The sequence below is a fragment of the Apis florea genome, unplaced genomic scaffold (assembly GCF_048593485.1).
Source record: "Apis florea isolate Af1SG1 unplaced genomic scaffold, ASM4859348v1 contig_2495_pilon, whole genome shotgun sequence".
In the NCBI taxonomy this organism is placed as follows: Eukaryota; Metazoa; Arthropoda; class Insecta; order Hymenoptera; family Apidae; genus Apis; species Apis florea.
In genome coordinates this window covers 4,285,585-4,303,998 of record NW_028256595.1, presented here as the reverse complement: position 1 = coordinate 4,303,998, position 18,414 = coordinate 4,285,585, and the positions used below count along the sequence as shown (strand labels likewise).

At 45.3% G+C, this 18,414-nt stretch overlaps 1 protein-coding gene across 1 annotated transcript in view; it reads left to right on the top strand.

The window, feature by feature from the left end:
- The window catches only part of LOC100866116 (cell adhesion molecule Dscam2), a 115,336-nt gene that overhangs the window by 94,073 nt on the left and 2,849 nt on the right, over window positions 1–18,414 (top strand). Inside the window, exons 11-24 of the mRNA XM_086906828.1 lie at window positions 5,238–5,582; window positions 8,784–9,089; window positions 10,129–10,428; window positions 10,990–11,121; window positions 11,377–11,516; window positions 11,836–11,999; window positions 12,284–12,498; window positions 13,405–13,998; window positions 14,146–14,415; window positions 14,528–14,982; window positions 15,451–15,724; window positions 15,821–15,979; window positions 16,328–16,482; window positions 18,022–18,241. Of these exons, the coding sequence (XP_086762954.1) occupies window positions 5,238–5,582; window positions 8,784–9,089; window positions 10,129–10,428; window positions 10,990–11,121; window positions 11,377–11,516; window positions 11,836–11,999; window positions 12,284–12,498; window positions 13,405–13,998; window positions 14,146–14,415; window positions 14,528–14,982; window positions 15,451–15,724; window positions 15,821–15,979; window positions 16,328–16,482; window positions 18,022–18,241 (3,729 nt within the window). The remainder of the gene's footprint in view (window positions 1–5,237; window positions 5,583–8,783; window positions 9,090–10,128; window positions 10,429–10,989; window positions 11,122–11,376; window positions 11,517–11,835; window positions 12,000–12,283; window positions 12,499–13,404; window positions 13,999–14,145; window positions 14,416–14,527; window positions 14,983–15,450; window positions 15,725–15,820; window positions 15,980–16,327; window positions 16,483–18,021; window positions 18,242–18,414) is intronic.

The following is an 18,414-nucleotide window of genomic DNA, read 5'->3' as shown; positions in this document are numbered from 1 at the left end:
CGAGCGTACGTGTAATCGCGAACCAACTCGTGTGAAACGCGACGAATAAATCATTCGTGGAGGTGTGTCGAGAGAGACACGTTTCGTTTCTGGAAGAAACGTGGTCATCGGGACAATTATGACCACGTTTCTTCTTGTTCGAAATAACGATTTGAACGAAATTTTTACACGTATTTGTATAAGAGTATAGTCTTTCAGTTATGCGTATGCGAAAAATTGTAGGTTAAAAAAGAAGAAAAAAAAAAAGGAACTCGATTTCTGGTATAATTTCTGGTATTTGTTAATTCTAGGATAATGAAGTATTTTTGAAAAATACAATGTATATTTGCTCGTTGTATCGAGTCTGGTTTTACGATCGATTTTTATCTTTGCACGAAATTTCAAAAGTTTCATCGGGATATACATATACGTAAATTAAAATTGCCGTCTGTAGCATCGAAAGGAAATTCTATCCGGCTCGTTTTTCCTATCACGAGTGAGATAACCTCGTCGTATCATTTTACAAATGTAGAATATATTTTTCGTTTGATGTTATATCATAACGTATGAATAATTCGTTTGGAATTATCAGGGCGTTGTGCACGTTGTTGTTGGTTTCCAATTAAAGCAAAAATAACGATGTTAATGGTAAAATTGTTTGATAAATTTGTTCATTTATCCAGCTGTAGCAACGAACGTATATCGATAATATTGTCATATTTTTTTTTCTTCTTCTTCTTCTTCCTTTTTGAATTAACAACGGTTTCAGATCGACGATTTTCCCGCAGCGATCACGTTGACCCGTTTTCACAGGTTCGGGACACGCGTGGAAACGTGTCGTGAATATTTTCAGAGATAAAGTAAAGAGACTGTGGAACCGCCTCTAGATACATTTCGTATAATCAATCTCAATTGCAACCATATCGTTCGAGAGCCGAGGGGATAATATATATATATATATGTTGACGAAAAGAAAGGATCGTTTCACCCAGAGGACAGAACGAATTGGAAACGCGTCGAAAAGAAAGGAGTTACACGAAAATCGAAAAAAAACTACGCGTCGAGGAGGCGTCGAACGAATAATGATCTATTCGTTCTTCTCTTTCGTCTCTTTTTCAATCGTGTTCTTCGCGTTTACGAGTTTTCGATCTTTTTTTAAGAGGAGAAAAGGAAAAATAACAAAAAAAAAAAAAAAAAAAAAAGAGAAAAGAATTCTTCCTCCTCTAATAACATCTTTTCCCTTCGAATCAGAACCTATAGAAACACGACGAAATTTAAAATAAAAAGGTATATGTATATATGTACGTATAAAGAAGAGCAGATTGAGAAAATGATTCGTTGCGGGCTGTGTTGAAGTTAAAAATGTGTCGTGATCTCCTGTAATTTTCAGTACCGCCTAAAATCGATCCGTTTAGCTTTCCTGCCAATATACAAGAAGGCGCGCGAGTGCACGTGGTCTGCGTGGTGAGCGAGGGCGATTCACCGTTGAAGATCACCTGGCTGAAGGATGGCAGGCCATTGAATTCCACGGAGACGACCACCCATCATATCGGCGAATACGATCTCACGTTGATGATACAGAGCGCGACCACGGCCCATAATGGCAACTATACGTGCGTCGCGAGCAACGATGCCGCCGAAACTTCTCGCACGGCATCCCTGTTGGTCCACGGTACGCTGGAACGTACGCCACGGAAATCGATTCTCCTTCCACCATCCGACCGAAATTTTCTTTCTTCTTCTTCTTCTTTTTTTTCTTCTTTTTTGCCCTCCCCCCCTTCCCCCTTATTTCAACAATTTTTCACGCGCCTCTTTCAAACGCCTCTCTCGATCGAGAGTATTACGATGATTACGGTGATTCGATCGAGATTCGAGGCTGCGCGTGAACCATAATTAAAGTCTGTTTCGATTCGCATTTATGATGAGGAAAAAAATTACGATAGGAAATATATATATCCAAGTTAGGTCACACGTGATCATGGGAAGAGGCATTGGACGAGTACAATATCATCGGTGATTGAAAAGTTCGCGCGGGTGACGCGGCCGAGCGTTTTCCGCTCGTCGCTCGACAACTTTTCACCAGCCGCGCGCAACCATTCGCCAAAACCCTCCTCTCTCTCTTTCTCTTTCACACATCTCTATCTCTACACGGTCACCAATTTCAGCTACGATCGTCTCTTATTCCCAACCCCCTCAATTCCGACAACTCGGTTAGGAAATTTTCGTTCGGTTCACGGCCTGTCTTCCATTTAAAACAGGCAGGCAACGAACGGGCCGACGCTATGATTTCACGCTCTATTTTCCTTCGTTTCCTCTTCGAGCCCGCGCAGACCGCGGTTTTTCGCGATCTCTCCGCTCTATTTATCCATCTCTCTCTCTCTCTCTCTCTCTCTTTGCCTTTCCCTTCCCTTCCCTTCCCTTCTCTTCCCTTCGCCCCCGAACATCCAGGATAAATTCCACGATTGCCGTTGACGAGGGATGGCGGAATGGCCGTGAAACAGCCACGGGAAAAAACGAAGGGAAAAAGGCGCGTCGTCGATATTAATCGTCACGCGGCACTCGACGAGCGGCAGAGCCTCTCGACCGGTTGGAAACTCCCGATGTAAAGCACGCAAGATCAATCGTTGCCACTCTTCATCCTCCGGGCGAGGATTCTGCTCCCTTTTTTTTTTTTTTTGCCTCCCCTTTTTCTTTCCATTCCTCTCTCTCTCTCTCTCTCTCTCTCTCTCTCTATACTCCCTCTCCTCGTCGCTCTGCTCTTTCCACGCTCGTTTGCGTAACACACGTTCCTTGCTCGCGGCCCGAGCTTTTTTTCTCGTTTTCGTCGTCGTTCGTCGACGGGGGTGGTCGGCATTAAAATCCGCCACCACCACCATCATCGTCCTTGGAATTCTCTCTAGACGAACGAATCAGTGCAAGCGGAACGAACGAAACTGTTGGCCGACGTACGAAACGAACGGCCTAAGGGTGATTTTAACGCGTCCTGCAATCACGAGCCGAAACAGCATCCTGCTGTTCCTACGCGTATGCGAGGCAACCGATGTGTGCGTTATACCACCGATTGTCGCGGTAAATCATCCTCTACGATCTTCATTTTCCCTCTCTTTCTCTCTCTCTCTCTCTCTTATTTTCTTTTTTTTTTTGGTAAGATGTATTAAGAGTCTGGATGTATCGGCTCTAATCCAGTTGTACGCGATCTTTTTTACACTAATACTCGAAACGAAATGAATAAATTTGTAGTTTTATCTCGAGTGAAAAGGTATCGGCGTACGTACACGTGTTTTCGCATCGAGTCGAATCCGATTAAATCCTTTTTCCAAAGAATGGCACCGCGATATCGCGATTCCTCAAACACGCAGAGCGTAGCTTACAATTCGATTTTTCGAGAGAGAGAGGAAAAAAGAATCGAAGGATAATGTTTCGTTTTGTTTGTTTTTTTTTTTTTTTTTTTTTCTTTATTTCAAACCATTAGAGCGGTATAAGGTATCACAAGAATCGTCGATCTGTTACAATTCAGGACAATCGTGTTTATCGTCAAACATACATAAATTCGTTTTGTTTGTTCGTTTATCGAACTGTCGCGTTTCTCTGGTTGATATTCACGTACGTACTCTCTTTCTCTCTCTTTCTATATATATATATATTTATATACACACACAGGATCGAGTATAGAAAACGTGGATCGGTGGTGTACGCGTGGTGCACCTGCATACCACAGGCCGGTGGCAACTCTTTGGGCATTACTCATGTAACATTGCGCTATCTGCCGCCCAACCCCGACTACGGTTTCTCAATTATTCTCAAACAACCGCCACGTTCTGTTCTAATACCTCGAGGGCACTGAATATCCCGGCTCCGCTCGTGTACATCTCTCTCTCTCTCTCTCCTCCCCCTCTCTCTCTGACGGAGCCAACAAGGCGAGTTATTATTGTCGTTCCGCGGCATTACGTCCGATTTTCGAGTCGAGACCTGGAACAGTCGTGTGTCGGTAAAATATTCGAGAAACGAAATAATTTCGGTCGGTACAATGCCGCTCATCCTGAGCACAGAGACGAAGAAATCTGATAACGAGAGAGGGAGAGAGGGATAGGGATCAGCTTTCGACGAGAGTTTTAGAGGTTATGTGGGGTAAATCGGGATAAAGGAGAATCGTGGTGGGATGGCCCTTTTGATAACCTTAATTAACGTAAATAGTCGCTTTATTTCATTAACGGGCCGATATCGATTGGCGCGCGTTAACCGCTTCGAAACTCTCCCCCGCTCTGACTTCGTCAATGTTAATACGATCCTGTACTATCTATATATATATATATATGTATGCCTGTATAACGGCGTACGCGTAATGACGCGCAGCCGAGTTGATAAGCAGCGTTGATGTTATCGCATTACGCTGGCCCGGCATCTATTAAGGGTTCCGTAATGCGGAAACTACGTGTTCGTGATGTTGGATTCGTACCAAGGAACGATAGATTTGTCCGCTTTAATAATTAAATGGACGTAATATCCTTCAAAGGACGTCGGTTTGTATATATATATATATACATATATAGCCGAGATGTGGACATTCGAAGCTACGCGTGTGAAATCCCCTCTTTCTCTCTCTCTCTCGCACTCTACCTCTCTCTTTGTCTGACGTTTGATTAACGGTAGTCAAAACCACATTACGAACGAACGAAGTTCGATAATGAGAGAAGGATTCGAACACCGGGATTCCTCTCTCTCTCTCTCTCTCGTTCGTCGGAGATAAAATTTGATATCGAAGAGGCGAATTTCGAGGCGCGACCAGCGGCAGAAAGGGATGAGGTTTTTTTCGATAGAGAGGGAAAGAGAGAGAGAGAGAGAAAAGAAATAGGGAAGCTTTCAAAGTTTCAAGCATGATCGATCCCCGTGACCAAACTGCCGATGCGAAAAAAACCTACGACTACTCGCGAAAATTCATGCGAAAAACAATTGCGCAAGTTCTCCTGTGCCGGTCGCATCAATCGTGATACATAATCTCGGGAGAGCGCGTCGAACATTTGGAACATTTTCGAGGCAAGTAGACGCGCATCGATCATTCAACACAAGGAGGGAGCGGAACACAAGAGAGTGCGAACACGATGGGGCCGAAAGTGGAGGAGACGGGAAACCAAGGGAGGAGACGATCCATGTCGTCGTATCCATTGGCGGAAATGGGTGGGCCGCCATTTGTGGGCCCGCCACCCAACACCCCCGCCCCCTATCTTTGAATCTATTTCTTTTCTTTCTTTTTTGTGCAGTTCCACCCACGATAGCTCCCTTTAGCTTTAACAAGGATCTGTCGGAGGGCGTGCGTGCCCAGGTAACTTGCATGGTCGAGAAGGGCGATCCTCCGTTCACGATCGCCTGGTCCAAGGACGGCGAGGCGATCGCCGGGCCGAGTCCAGCTGCAGGCTTCGGGAACACCGGGATAACCGGTCCCAGACACACGCAGACACCCGCCGGGCTACGCGTAACCAACATTGACGCCCATTCCAGTACCATAGTTATCGAGCGCGTGAGCGCTGCGCACTCGGGCAACTATACTTGCATGGCGCGCAATTCGGTGGCCGAGGTCCTATGGACGGCCGAGTTGATCGTTCGTGGTAAAGTAGAACCGATCAATCAGGATAATCACCAAAAAAAAAAAAAATCACCACACTTGCAAGGATCGACGAGATCGCACTATAATGTTTCTTCAATGCCATTCACCTTTTATGTTCCGTGTTGTTTCTTTCTCTTTTTTCTCTCTGTCTTTTTTGCACCACTCGCAACGCACCATCTTATTAGTATTATTATTCTGTTATTATCTTGCCGAATATTCTCTTCTTTATCTTGCCGTGCATCGGCTGGTCCATCTCGACGATGAAACGTTCGATGGCCTTCCTCCGAATGAAGAAAAACTCTCGATTAGTAGTCCAACGTTTGTCCAATCTAGTCGCGCATTTTATTTCCAAAGATCGTGATTTTTATCGCGATTCCAGGTGTCCTCGAGTTATTATCTTTCGGCATCACGAGCTAGTCGCAATCGAACGTTTCCACGAACCAGCCTGTACATATCTACGTTTTATATATTATTATTATTATTGTTATCGTTGGTATTGTGTGATCACGTATAAATGCAGCCGCAGCAGCCGCCGCAGCAGCCATCGCAATTCGCGAAGCGTTAATTCAAACGAACGAACACGCGCGACGAATGAGTCAGTCGGTCAGGGCTGCCCACTGTTTTTTTTTACCCTCGCCCTCGTCGAGGAGATATAAAATTATCGATAAAATTGGCTCGCGAATGGGATCGATCCTCGAAAGTCTTTGTCGTCGAAAAAAAATTTCGATCATTATCGATTGTCTCGAAATGGAAGAATGTTCGTCGGGGTGAAAATGAAAAAGAGACGACATCGCGATTAAACTTTTGTGTACGCTTGGATGATAGCCGCGCGGTGAATGGGTCGAACGAGAAAGAAAAGAAAAAAAGAGAACAGGTTTGGACCCGGTGGTAATCAGGGTCCAACGATCGTAACGAAACGAAAACGCAACAGCAGCAGCAGCAGCCGCAGTAGCAACCGCCCAGCCAGCAACGCGACGCACCAACGCACTTGAGCACCGCACAATATGATAGCGTTATCACCCACGGCGTATCATACGTCGTACTTTGTCTAGTTGTCTATCTCTCACAAACGCACCATCTGTGAAACCGCACTGATTCCCGATCTTCGAGCTCGACGAGATACCGCGATCCCGAATCCTCTCTCTTTCTTCTTTCTTTCGAGAAAAACGAGGGTACGAGTGTTGTTGATTCTCCCGTGACTCGATGTGGATCCTCGTAAGGATCGTCGAACGATCAAGGGGTCAAAAATAAGAAAAGGGGAAAAAGTTGAAAAAAGTCGAGTTGGGGAAAGAAATACATCTTGGAAGTTCGACGACACGGAAACGGTGGAGCGATCGCGGTACTCTCGGAAGGAAAGGGATTCTGCATGAAAGGGCACCAGCCACTTTTGCGAAATTCGGCTTCGAGCGTAGCACCACTTCATCTTGAATTTGTACGAGTACCAGCCAGCAGCCTCGAACTTAACAATTTTTGCAAACGAGAACGTCACTCAACTCGCTCGTTCACTTTTGATCAGCACACGCATATATGCACCGACACGTTCTTTTTTCTTTTTTTCTTCACACTTTCCCCGTTTCCGTTTCCCCGTTTATAACCCTCTCGTTATTTCGTTCGGCCGCATTGGAAATGGAAGCACTCGAGGAGCACCAAAAGTCCGCGGAAAAGAACACCAACAACCTCGTTGTTTCCCTTGCAGGGAACAACTGTTCCCGGAATCGTTTCCCCGAGGCCGCTCGATCGACCAGCTGCACAAATTCCATGCGTTACGATTCGATTACGTTACGTGGCGAATAATTGATCGGGACGAGTGTGGAAACTCGAATGGTTACGGTAATACGTATCGAGAAACTCGTATTCGTACTGTTTTCGCAAGTTTTTTTTTTTTTTTTTCCGTAGGAGGAAACACGAACGGATGCGGAGTCAGCCATTATTCGCCATGTAATAATACGGACGCCCTTTGTGCTGGCCGATTCGAGCATCGAAAATAATTGACCGGCGCAAATATTTGAACAACGCACAAATGGCCTCGAATCCCTTCCACGTGTGTATGTTCGCAAATGCACAATCACCGCATTGTTCTTGAGTCAGAATGCCCGCACACCACTGACTTCTGCATTGCTCTCTCTCTCTCTCTCTCTCTCTCTCTCTCTCTTTGTCTCACCTATCTGGCCTACCTATCTAACGATGTTTACACCTCTTATTTACACCTGTTCTGTTCACCAGAAAAATTGTCGATTATCGCACTTGTTCTTGTACTCTCCTTTTTCGCGATTAAATTTTTGCCCCCACCTCTTCCAACTCTTCCTCTCCGTTCCTGTACTTTTGCCTGTATTATTTTATATATATATATATATATATATATATATATATATATATATATATATATATTGTATGTCTTGCGATCGATCGAGAGAGAAAATTTACACGAGCGACGATCGATAAAATCCTTCCGGTGGTGAATACAGGAAGTAATAGCAGTAGTATAATAGTAGTGATAGTAGCCGGAAACCACGATGCGTGTACTTTTTCCTTCCCTCGGTCGACCGCGCGCGCACCCCTCAAAATTACGTCTTTTGTTTCACTTTGCGCTGAAGTAGGAAGTTGCAGTAGGCCAATTCGAGAAGTTCGCTCTTGCCTCGGCGCAATAAGCTTAGACGCGAACGTAGTGGCATCTGAAATATCCTGCTCTCTCTCTCTCTCTCTCTCTCTCTCTCTTTCTCCCCCCCCCTCTCTCTCTCTTTCTCTCTCAAAAACAAAGAGGGGGGGAAAAAAAAAGAAAGAAGAAAAACGGACGAGAGAAACTATATATCCGTGAAAACATTTCTCTTCACCCTCGTTACTTCCCTCGTTTGCGAGTGATCGACGAATTCGAGACGCGCGTTTTCCGTTCGAAATAACCACCATCGTCCCCGCCCCATCCTCCCCCTGAAACGCAACGAACTAACAAGGCCGACCGCGATAATTGCTGCAAAAAACGAGGGAGAGAAAGGGGAGAAAGAGAGAAAGAGAGACGCGAGCTGAGAGGGAGATCCGTTAAAAGTGGACGAGATCTGCAAGTAAAATGCAGAGGGAAAGGGAGGAGGGGCGGATGAAATTTCAGATGGCACACGGGCGATCGTCGACGGTGCGCGAAACTTGGTCGCGAACCGAGGGCTAACTAACAACCGTTGTGTGTGTGTGTGTGTGCCATGCCGGGAAACAGTGCCACCCCGTTGGGTGATGGAGCCCCAAGATGTCCGTGCCTCGGAGGGGATGTCGCGGCTGGTGCTCCACTGCCACGCGGACGGATTTCCGCCCCCGGCGGTCTCGTGGCGGCGGGCCAGCGGCAAGAAGCCTGGAAATTATCGCGACATAGTGACGCACGAGCACGCCCAGAATCTGAGGATACACTCGAACGGGTCGCTGGTGTTTGGACGGGTGCAAGAGGACCACGAGGGATTCTACTTGTGCGAGGCTGTGAACGGGATCGGGGCAGGACTTAGCAAAGTCGTGCATCTCACGGTCAATGGTAAGATAATTGTTGGGAAAGGGAAATTGATTCGCCATGATGTGTGGCTCGAACGATGTGTATTAATTGTGGAGAAAGTTTACAATTTTGTAAAGATGTATAAAAAATAATTGTTCGGATGTAGTAACGATTTATTTGCGTTAAAATATTTAAACGTTTACGGATTGAACGAAATATACGGGGCGGACAATTAATCGATAATTGAGAAATATTTGAATAAATTTGTTGAGAAGCAATTTCAATTTCGGATATAACGTTTCAAAACGTTTATTTTAATTTAAATCGTTATAAATTATCGATGAGTTTTTGGTTCTTTTTTTTTTTTAAATTTAAGCTAAAGTTAAGTTTAATTGTATTAGAAATTCACACGATGAATTTGAATTTTCGTAAGGTTGAACAATGCAATAAGAGTCGAATATATGAAAAGTAGAAACTTTCTACTTTTTTTTTTACTACCATATTTATTACTTGCAAAACTTTGCAAAACTGTATTAAGATTAATTTTAATGTTCAACGGTCACCCATATTTATGGATTAATTTTAAGTTATGTTATAATATATATTCTATTCGTTATTCTATCGTTATTTATTTATTATTAATATTCCATTTCCAATTCTCAAGATTTCAATTTATTGTACGTTTGTCAAATTCGCTTTCTAAGTTAATTGCCTGCTACAACTTTTTTCTATTCATATGCCACGAAAATTTTTTACTCAAGCGTCCAAATCACAAATATTTATTTATACCTTTTATACATTTGATCTTGACACTTTATATACGTTCTCAATGAAATAATAAATTATAATGAAAAATTAAATCTCCGTAAGCTGGAAAAAAAAATTTCATCCAGTATTATCTCCTATTGTTCGAACCACCGTGGATCTCTCTGATCCATCGTTGCGTTCAAAATCATTTTGAAAATTCGAAGAAATTTGTTGTCCGCCCGGAGAATTAACTTCTTTTCTTTCGTGCGTACAATTATTATTTCTTTCGATTATTATTAATCATTATTGACGATCGCACAACAAACGCACGCAGTGCCCGCCCATTTCGCGGAGAAACACCGTAACCAAACAGCGAGGCTGGGCTCGAGCGCGTCCCTGCGCTGCGAGGCGAAGGGCGATCATCCCTTGAAGATACTTTGGAAGAAGATGGGCGCCCACCTGGAGCAGAAACTGTCCGACTATCGGTACACGCTTAAGGAGGAGAACACGACCGACGGCATCATCAGCACGCTCGAGTTTATAAGCACGAGTCGAGAGGACAGCGCGAGATACTTCTGCATAGCCTCGAACGCTTACGGCCGCGACGAAATGACGATCCACCTGTACATACAAGGTAAGAAGATAGATGATCCGGAAATCGTATTTCCTTCGCGATGACGCGGGGGAAACGAGAGACAATCGGCTCGTGGAATTCTCGCGGAACGAGTTATTAATGACGGTATGAGTCGCGTAATGAGTCGAGAGGAAATCGGAGGAGGAAAAAAAAAAAGAAAAATAAGAGGAAACGTTTCTCTCGGGGATTTAAAGACCGTTTTTCACGTGCACGATAATCCGCGGTAACGACGTTATCGGCCATAACACATCGACTCGTTTCGACGGAACAATTTCAATAATGTTTCCTGGTTCTTGGTATCTGCGTATAATCGCGCTCCGCGTAATTATCGTAATGTATACCGGCGCGTTTCACGACTCGTCCATTTAATTTAACGCGTTTTTTTTTTCGCGTTTCACCAACCGAAAATAAAATATCCGTCTCGCTCGGATGCTTCTGCGTCACGTAACGATCACGTATCCAAGCGTTAGCTTATCACCACCGGTTATTGTGTTGTTAGAGACGCAATTTAACGAAAGGAATTTTTTTTTTTTTTTTTTTCTTTTTCTTTCGCCGATCAAGAGCCGCCTGACTTCCCCCGGAATCTTCACGTGATCGAGAAAGGAAGCCGTTACATCAACATCAGTTGGACGACCAGCCAGGATGGCAACAGCCCCATCACCCAATACATCATCGAGTACAAGACGGACACCGGTAATCGTTCGTTCGCATGCTTTCCTTCGTCATCGAATCTTGGGGACGATTCGTATTCGAAAAAAAAAAAAATGAAAGAGAATTTTCCTTGAGCTTAACCCTAGCTAGACTACTAGTAGACAATTCAAGACTCGATGTAATACATATATATATATATATATATAGCGGGATTAGGTTCGTTCAACAGGTGTGCTTCTTTTTTTCTCGCTCTTCTCTTTCTTTTTTTTTCTAGCCGACGCAATTTATATTTTACAGAAGTATGGCACGATCACACGTTTCACATGACGGTGGCGGGCAGCCAGGCGCACGCTCACGTGACCGGTCTTCGTCCGGCTGTCTCCTATCAGTTCCGAATATACGCGGAGAACGAATTGGGTCGTAGTCAGGCGAGCGACGTGAGTATACCCAGGTTTAACACGATGTCGAGTCTCTCTCTCTCTCTCTCTCTCTCAACCAGACACCCTTTCCATCCCATCCCGAGAGGGGCGTCGATTTATACGAGAGATCGATATTCGAGCCTCAAAGCGCCGTTGCCTCGAATTGCAATTTTCTCGCCCGTTGAATTCCACCCTGTGCGCGGTGGTAATCGTCTTGCGCGTGATTAAGATTCCTATCGCGTTCGATCTCGAGGGGAGGGGGGGGGGGGGGGGAGCGATAAAAATTTAATAATCCCGCGCGACGAATCATCCCGGCGGCGATTTCCTTTTTCCCCAGATTTTGGAAACGACGACGGAAGGGGAGAAGCCTGGCGGCCCGCCGAGAAATCTCAAGGTGGATCCTGTCACCTCGACCGAGTTCAACGTCACCTGGGACCCACCCGATCACGATTTATGGAACGGGGAGATACTCGGTTATCACATCGGATACAAGGAACATAGGTAACGATGGGAACCGCTCCTTAACCGTGCACCATCCCTCGGATAACGCGATTCTATGCGGTGATAAACAACCGCCGGGTGAACCATCGACGTCGAAATACTTTTTGGGAAAAGTATCTAAACGCGATCCTTCGATTTCGATCGACATTTTAACTTTGCGTTGCGCATCGATGTTTCGTTTCAACCCAGGCAGATTAAACGTATCTCGTTAAATTATGGGTAAAGAGACTTGGTTGAATCGGGTACGGTTATTGTCATGTGTTGCGTTTAATCGATGTGTCTAGGTTGGGGTCGGATCAGTACACGTATAGAACGGTGGAAAGGCGAATCTCGACGGCGAGCGTGGCCCTGGGCCTGGCCAGGATGTCTATGCCCGGCACGCAATACCAGTTGACGAACTTGAAGAAGTTTACGAGGTACAGCGTAGTGGTGCAGGCGTACAACGTGCTCGGCCAAGGTCCCATGACACCGGAAGTGGTCGCCACCACCCTCGAGGACGGTAAGGAAGAGGAGACGCTTGTCGAATTCTTTTCCCCTCGAACGAGTTGGATTTCATCTCTCTTTGGATGAATCTTTTCCTGTAAAATCGGACATCCTATCGAAATCACGAAACGAAGGAAAGGAAGAGAAAGGAGGAAAGAGGGGTTTAACGAACACGAGTTGACGTTCAAAAATTCATGAACGAAATAATAGCGCCGTCTATCAGGAATTCCGCCATGAATACCAACCGTTCTATATCCGCTCGAGTTTCGAATAAATAATAAATTCGGTAGCCAGCTGTCTGGAACTGATCTGCTTGCAAATAAGTTCTTTAATCCAGCCGCGAGTTAAACTCCAAACTACCTTCTCCCTCCACTATCAACTAATTCCGTTGGGCGTAACGCGCCTTTTATGCACGTTCTCTCGCGAGGTATTTTAGCGAATCGGTTTCGACAACCGAAATCTTTGGATTTAAAAATAGCTGCTTAACCAAGACGGAGTTGCTCTTTTTTTTTTTTTTTCGCTCGTTTAAAATATTCAGTCGAAAGTCAAATATTAGTCTTTGATCGCTCGAGGCGATTCGAAACCGCGTTATTTGCCTCGCGTTTTATCTTAAACGCAAACGTTTGGAAATAGTTAAAAAAAAAAAAAAAAAAAAGAAACATCGCGAGATCGTGGATTAAATTCGCTCTTAGAAAATATGCTTCCACCTTGCTCTCCGTTTCTTCGTTCGCGGATAAAAAATGGATCCAAACACGTCTAAAGACACGTAAATATTTCGTTCCCCCGAAATCGTATTTCAATTTCCACTCGAAACGATTAAAACCATCGACGTAGAGAATTCCCGCGAGAGCAAATCCGATCGATTAGATTAACTCTAATTGAAGCGGGAATGTCGTTTGACGAAAATGGAAATTTGCCGCAGTGCCGAGCAGCCCGCCGCAAGACATCCGTTGTACAGCGTTAACCTCGCAGTCGCTCCAAGTCTCGTGGGACGCGCCCCCCGACTCGAGTCTGAACGGTATACTGAAGAGCTACAAGGTGATATGGGAGAACATGAACGTGCTGACCGAGTCGCCCAAGTCGGAGACGAAGATCACCAGTGCCTTGACCGTGGTGATCCACGGCCTCGAGAAGTACACGAATTACTCTGTCCAAGTGTTGGCCTCGACCAGGGCCGGGGACGGCATCGCGTCCTCGTCGCTGTACTGCGTCACCGAGGAGGATCTGCCCGAGGTGCCTGCCGGCGTGAAGGCCGTGGTCAGGTCGGCCACGTCGATTATCGTGTCCTGGCAGCCGCCGCTCAGGAGCAACGGGAATATCACGTCTTACAACGTCCACATCCGGTGGGTAAGCCCGGAGGGAAAATGGTACAAGCGGTCGTTGCCTCCGTATCAGACGAGCTACCAGGTGGAGAGTTTGCACAAGAAGAATCAGTACGAGTTCAGCATCGCAGCGGTGACGTCGGTGGGCGAGGGGCCTCAGACGCAACTCGTCACGGTTTCGCTTTCCAGCGAAGGTGAGCGAGAAGAATTCGATTGGAAAAAGATTTCTGTTATTTTTCCAATCGCGTTGACGACGAACGAATCGTATCCTCGTACAAACAGTTTGCAAATGTTTTGCCTATCTATCGTCTAGAATTTGTATCTCTTCCTTTGATCCACAGTCCGTGCGGCGATATATTCGTTCGGGACGGTATTGGTCGTCCCGTGGAAACAGAACGTGACGTTACCGTGTCAGAGCGTGGGGAACCCCGAGCCGTCGGTGACATGGAAACAATGGGGGCAGATAGTGAAATCGTCGAGCAGGGTGTCCTTGTTATCGGAAGGCTCGCTCCAGATCATGGATCTTCATAGGGAGGACAGTGGAAATTACACTTGCTACGTGAAGAATCGTCACGGATCCGATCAGATCACGCATCGTTTGACCGTGCAAGGTTAGGTTCACAATTCCTTTTTCTAAAAATATATATATATATATATATGGAAAAATTGCTTTCGAGATGAGAATTAATTAAACTCGGACGGAATAATTGGTGTTTTTCACAGTTCCACCTGCGGCTCCGTTGCTTCACGCGACCAGCGCGACGAGTAATTCGATCAACGTCCAATGGAAGAACAGGGACGATGGCGGCGCTCCGATCAGGGGTTATATCCTTCACTACAAACGGGAATCGGGCGAATGGGAGGAGATGAAGGTCTCCCACAAGATCAACAGTTTCGTGTTGTCGAGGTTGTGGTGCGGGAACGATTATCAAATGTATCTGACGGCGTACAATCGGATCGGCATGGGCTCGCCAAGCGAGATAGTGAAAGCGACGACGAACGGATCGAAGCCGGAGAACTCGCCCAGCAACGGTGATAAATTCGTCACCGTGAACGTGTCGTGGATCACTCTTCATCTGAGCATGTGGAACGACGGGGGATGCCCTATCACGCATTTCGAGCTCGAGTACAGGAAGAATGGCGAAGATATTTGGACGTTGGTGTCGAATAATATCGAGGTACGACACGCCCAATTTTCTTTCCGTACAGTTCGATCGGATTCGACCCAATGCCAAGAGGTGATTTCGTGACGGCAGCGAATATTTTGCGCCGATAAATTCATGGTATTATATAGCAAACGTGGCAGTTTATACGTTCGGCCGCGCTAATGCGAAATATTTCTGCCAAGATTGCGAATTTGTGGCGAGTTTTCTTTCTCTTCCATTTATTTTTCCAAGCATTTTCTCTCTCTCTCTCTCGCTCTCTCTCTCCTCTCAAATCGGATTTACCAAAGTAAAAATAAACGCAGAGAGAGATCGAGAGAAATTTGATTCTGTGATTCGTTTCGTTAAAATTTCCTCGATATTCAAACAATTCGATTGTTCGCCCGAGAAAAAAAGTGTTCACGCGAAAGAAGGATGGATTAGTAGCAGCGTAAATTAGTAAATTAGTTCGAGGACAAACAGCCAACGGCGTTCTTTGCCCAGGTGCAGAAAACGTACACGCTGAGCGAGCTGCAGCCTGGGACTACGTACGACATTCGAACGAGGGCGCACAACAACGCGGGTTTTTCGGTGGCCGAATACAGGATAACGACCCTGCAACCTCACATCAGCAGCACCGTCCCATCCGTGGAGATCGATCAATACATCCCTCAGCACACGTCCGTCTACTCGGATCTAAAGCTGATCATCCCTCTGATATTGAGCTCACTGGCGATCATCGCCGCCGCCGGTGCCGTTTTCTATTGTTTCCGTAAACGTAAGAGTAGCCGATTGGCCGAATCGAGTACATTCGCACATTTGCGACATCCGACGTAGGCACGCGTGGGTAACGTTTTAATGATAATGACCGTAGGTCCATTTATAGGGGAGATGGCGAGCCTTCACGACGCCCAGACTGCGGCCGCCTTAGACAATAAGCAGAATATGGAGCAGCGTGAACAGTACTACGCGACCGTGCGCAAACCGCTTCGCTCGCCTATACACGAGATGGGTACCTTGGAAAAAATTCCAGGTAATCCGGGGAGGGGAGGGGAGAAACGCTTGTTAACTTGGCTTAATTGGCTGATTACAACTCTTTCTTTGTTTCGAACGAGGTGTAAATTTTACTTGCGGCGATAAAAAAAAAAAAGAAGACGTCTTTCAGTGGTTTTCTTGTCTCGAACGTGTGGTCATTCGACCTTGATGGCTCGTTTCTTTTTTTTTTTTTTTTATTAGCTGTTACGTAATAAGAGAATACGTTCTCTTCGTCGAAAGCTACAATCCATCGATGCGAGTAGTTGAGCGAGCGAAAATTTGTAAAAAAAAAAAAAAAAAAGAAAGGAAAAAAGCAAAGAAGAGACGCGTTGAAACATGATTGCAGAATACTCGGAGGACATCTATCCGTACGCCACCTTCCAGCTAGAGGAGAGCGTACCACCAGGGGGTGATAGTCGATGTAATTCCGCGGCGCCTCTTCAGACCTTCGTCTATCACGATCCCCGTCTGTCCACAGCCGACACTCTTCAATTACGAGAGGTATCGTCCCACGTTCAGTTTGCTTTTGTCATTCACCATCGCCACTTTCCACCATTCGTCATTCGTCGTGCCTGTTCACCGACCTAACTAGGAGAACACACTTGCGCGCACCGCATGCATTCTCGAGTTCGTCCTTGCAACGCTCTTCACGTGTAATTGCTTCGAACAAAAGTTCGTATTTTTTGCTACGATGTTCGAATGTTAAAAAAAGAGATAAATAAATAACATCGAAACGAACATCTCCACAATTTTTACAAAATTGCATCGATAGTAAAAAAAAAAAAGAAAAAGATACGAACTTTCACCATGTTTCACCAAAGTGAAACGTATTCCGAAGCAAAGCTTCGCTTCCTCCTCGCTATCGTATATTTATATGTATACCGAACGATGGAAAAATCGGATCGGTAGAGAAAGCAGAAGGGGATTAAAATCGCATTAGAATTTCGCTTCAGAGCATGTTGCAGCAAGAGCGCGCTTATGCACGATCCTGATCACAATTTCGCGCGTGCGTATCGGTCTTGGCTATCGGGTTTGTTGTTTAGCACAGATTGTCTGGCACGAACGTTTGTTTGTACGATTTTTTTTTTTTCCGCGAGCTCGAAAACACGCGGGCTCGAAAACACGGGCTCGTATAACATCGTGTCGTGTCGTAAACGTCGCTCCAAAGATATAGACAATAATTCAGACGCAGAAACAATTTAAAGAGAAAAAAAAAAAAGAAAAGAACGTGTTTGTAGAGAAACGCGCGTGGATCGAGTAGAACAGATGTGCATCATAGAGGATCGATCATTGTGACTGCTGGTCCCACCTTGCTTCGTTTCGCATCTGTCCTGATCAGTCCATCGAGGAACCGCAACACCGATGCAACAACGATACTTTTTTTCTTACATGTATTATACATATATATATGTATATATTCGCCATAATCTACACATCTCTCGCCAATCTCTTGTCATTTATTAGCTCGTATAGCTGTAGAATAAGAAAGTATACGTCTTCTCGAATACCGATGTTCAGGTATATGATATCTACGTATCATGGATCATATATATATATATATATGTATATATATATTTGATCATAGAGAAGAGACAGTAGTGCGAGTCGTGAAACGAGTTCAAAGATCAGAGTCGCTTGATCTCTGACTCGATAAATACGTACCGCGATACAAATATCGATCTTAAATATGCACGACGGTGTTGTACATCGGACATCGCCACGCCACATGTGTTACCGTCCATAAGTCACGAAAAAGATGTTGAAGAGAAGAGAAAAAAAGAACGAAGAGACTCGCGTTATTATTATTGTATTTGTAAGATTAGCAAATCCGGTGGTGACTTACGAGTGTGCGCGACATTGTATATGAAACGACAAATGGGATGTGACTCTGATCCGAAGATCTCTGGATCTAGCAACGAACTAACGATCAATTCTCGCTATCGATATTCGATATAAAGATATGAATATATATCGGTGTAGCGCGTCTCCTCGTGCGATGATGTGCGAAAATTCATGGAAACAAATTCCGTGTGATTGCAGTCGGATTGCAACCGGTACACTAAGGTGCGCGGAGGCCGTTCGTCCTCTGCGCCGTTGCACAAAACGCACAAGGTCAGTCAGGGCAAGTCCGAGTCGGAGGAATACGACACCCTGGGCTCGGACAGCGACACGGAAGTCGGGACCAGCAGCCGAACCGAGTCTTCAAATCACCTCGTCGATTCCCACCACTCGGTGTCTGCGGCCGACTCGCGTGTCCACAGTATGCAAATCTTTCATCCTTCTTCTGTTCTTTCATTCCTCCAATCTATCTATCTATCTACATCCCTGGTCTGTCTCTAGTTTCGTCTTTGATCCTGCTCAAAAAAAAAAAAAAAAAAAAGAAAGAAAAGAAAAGGGAGAGAAAAAAGAGGGCGCGCTTCTCGTTCCTCCCTT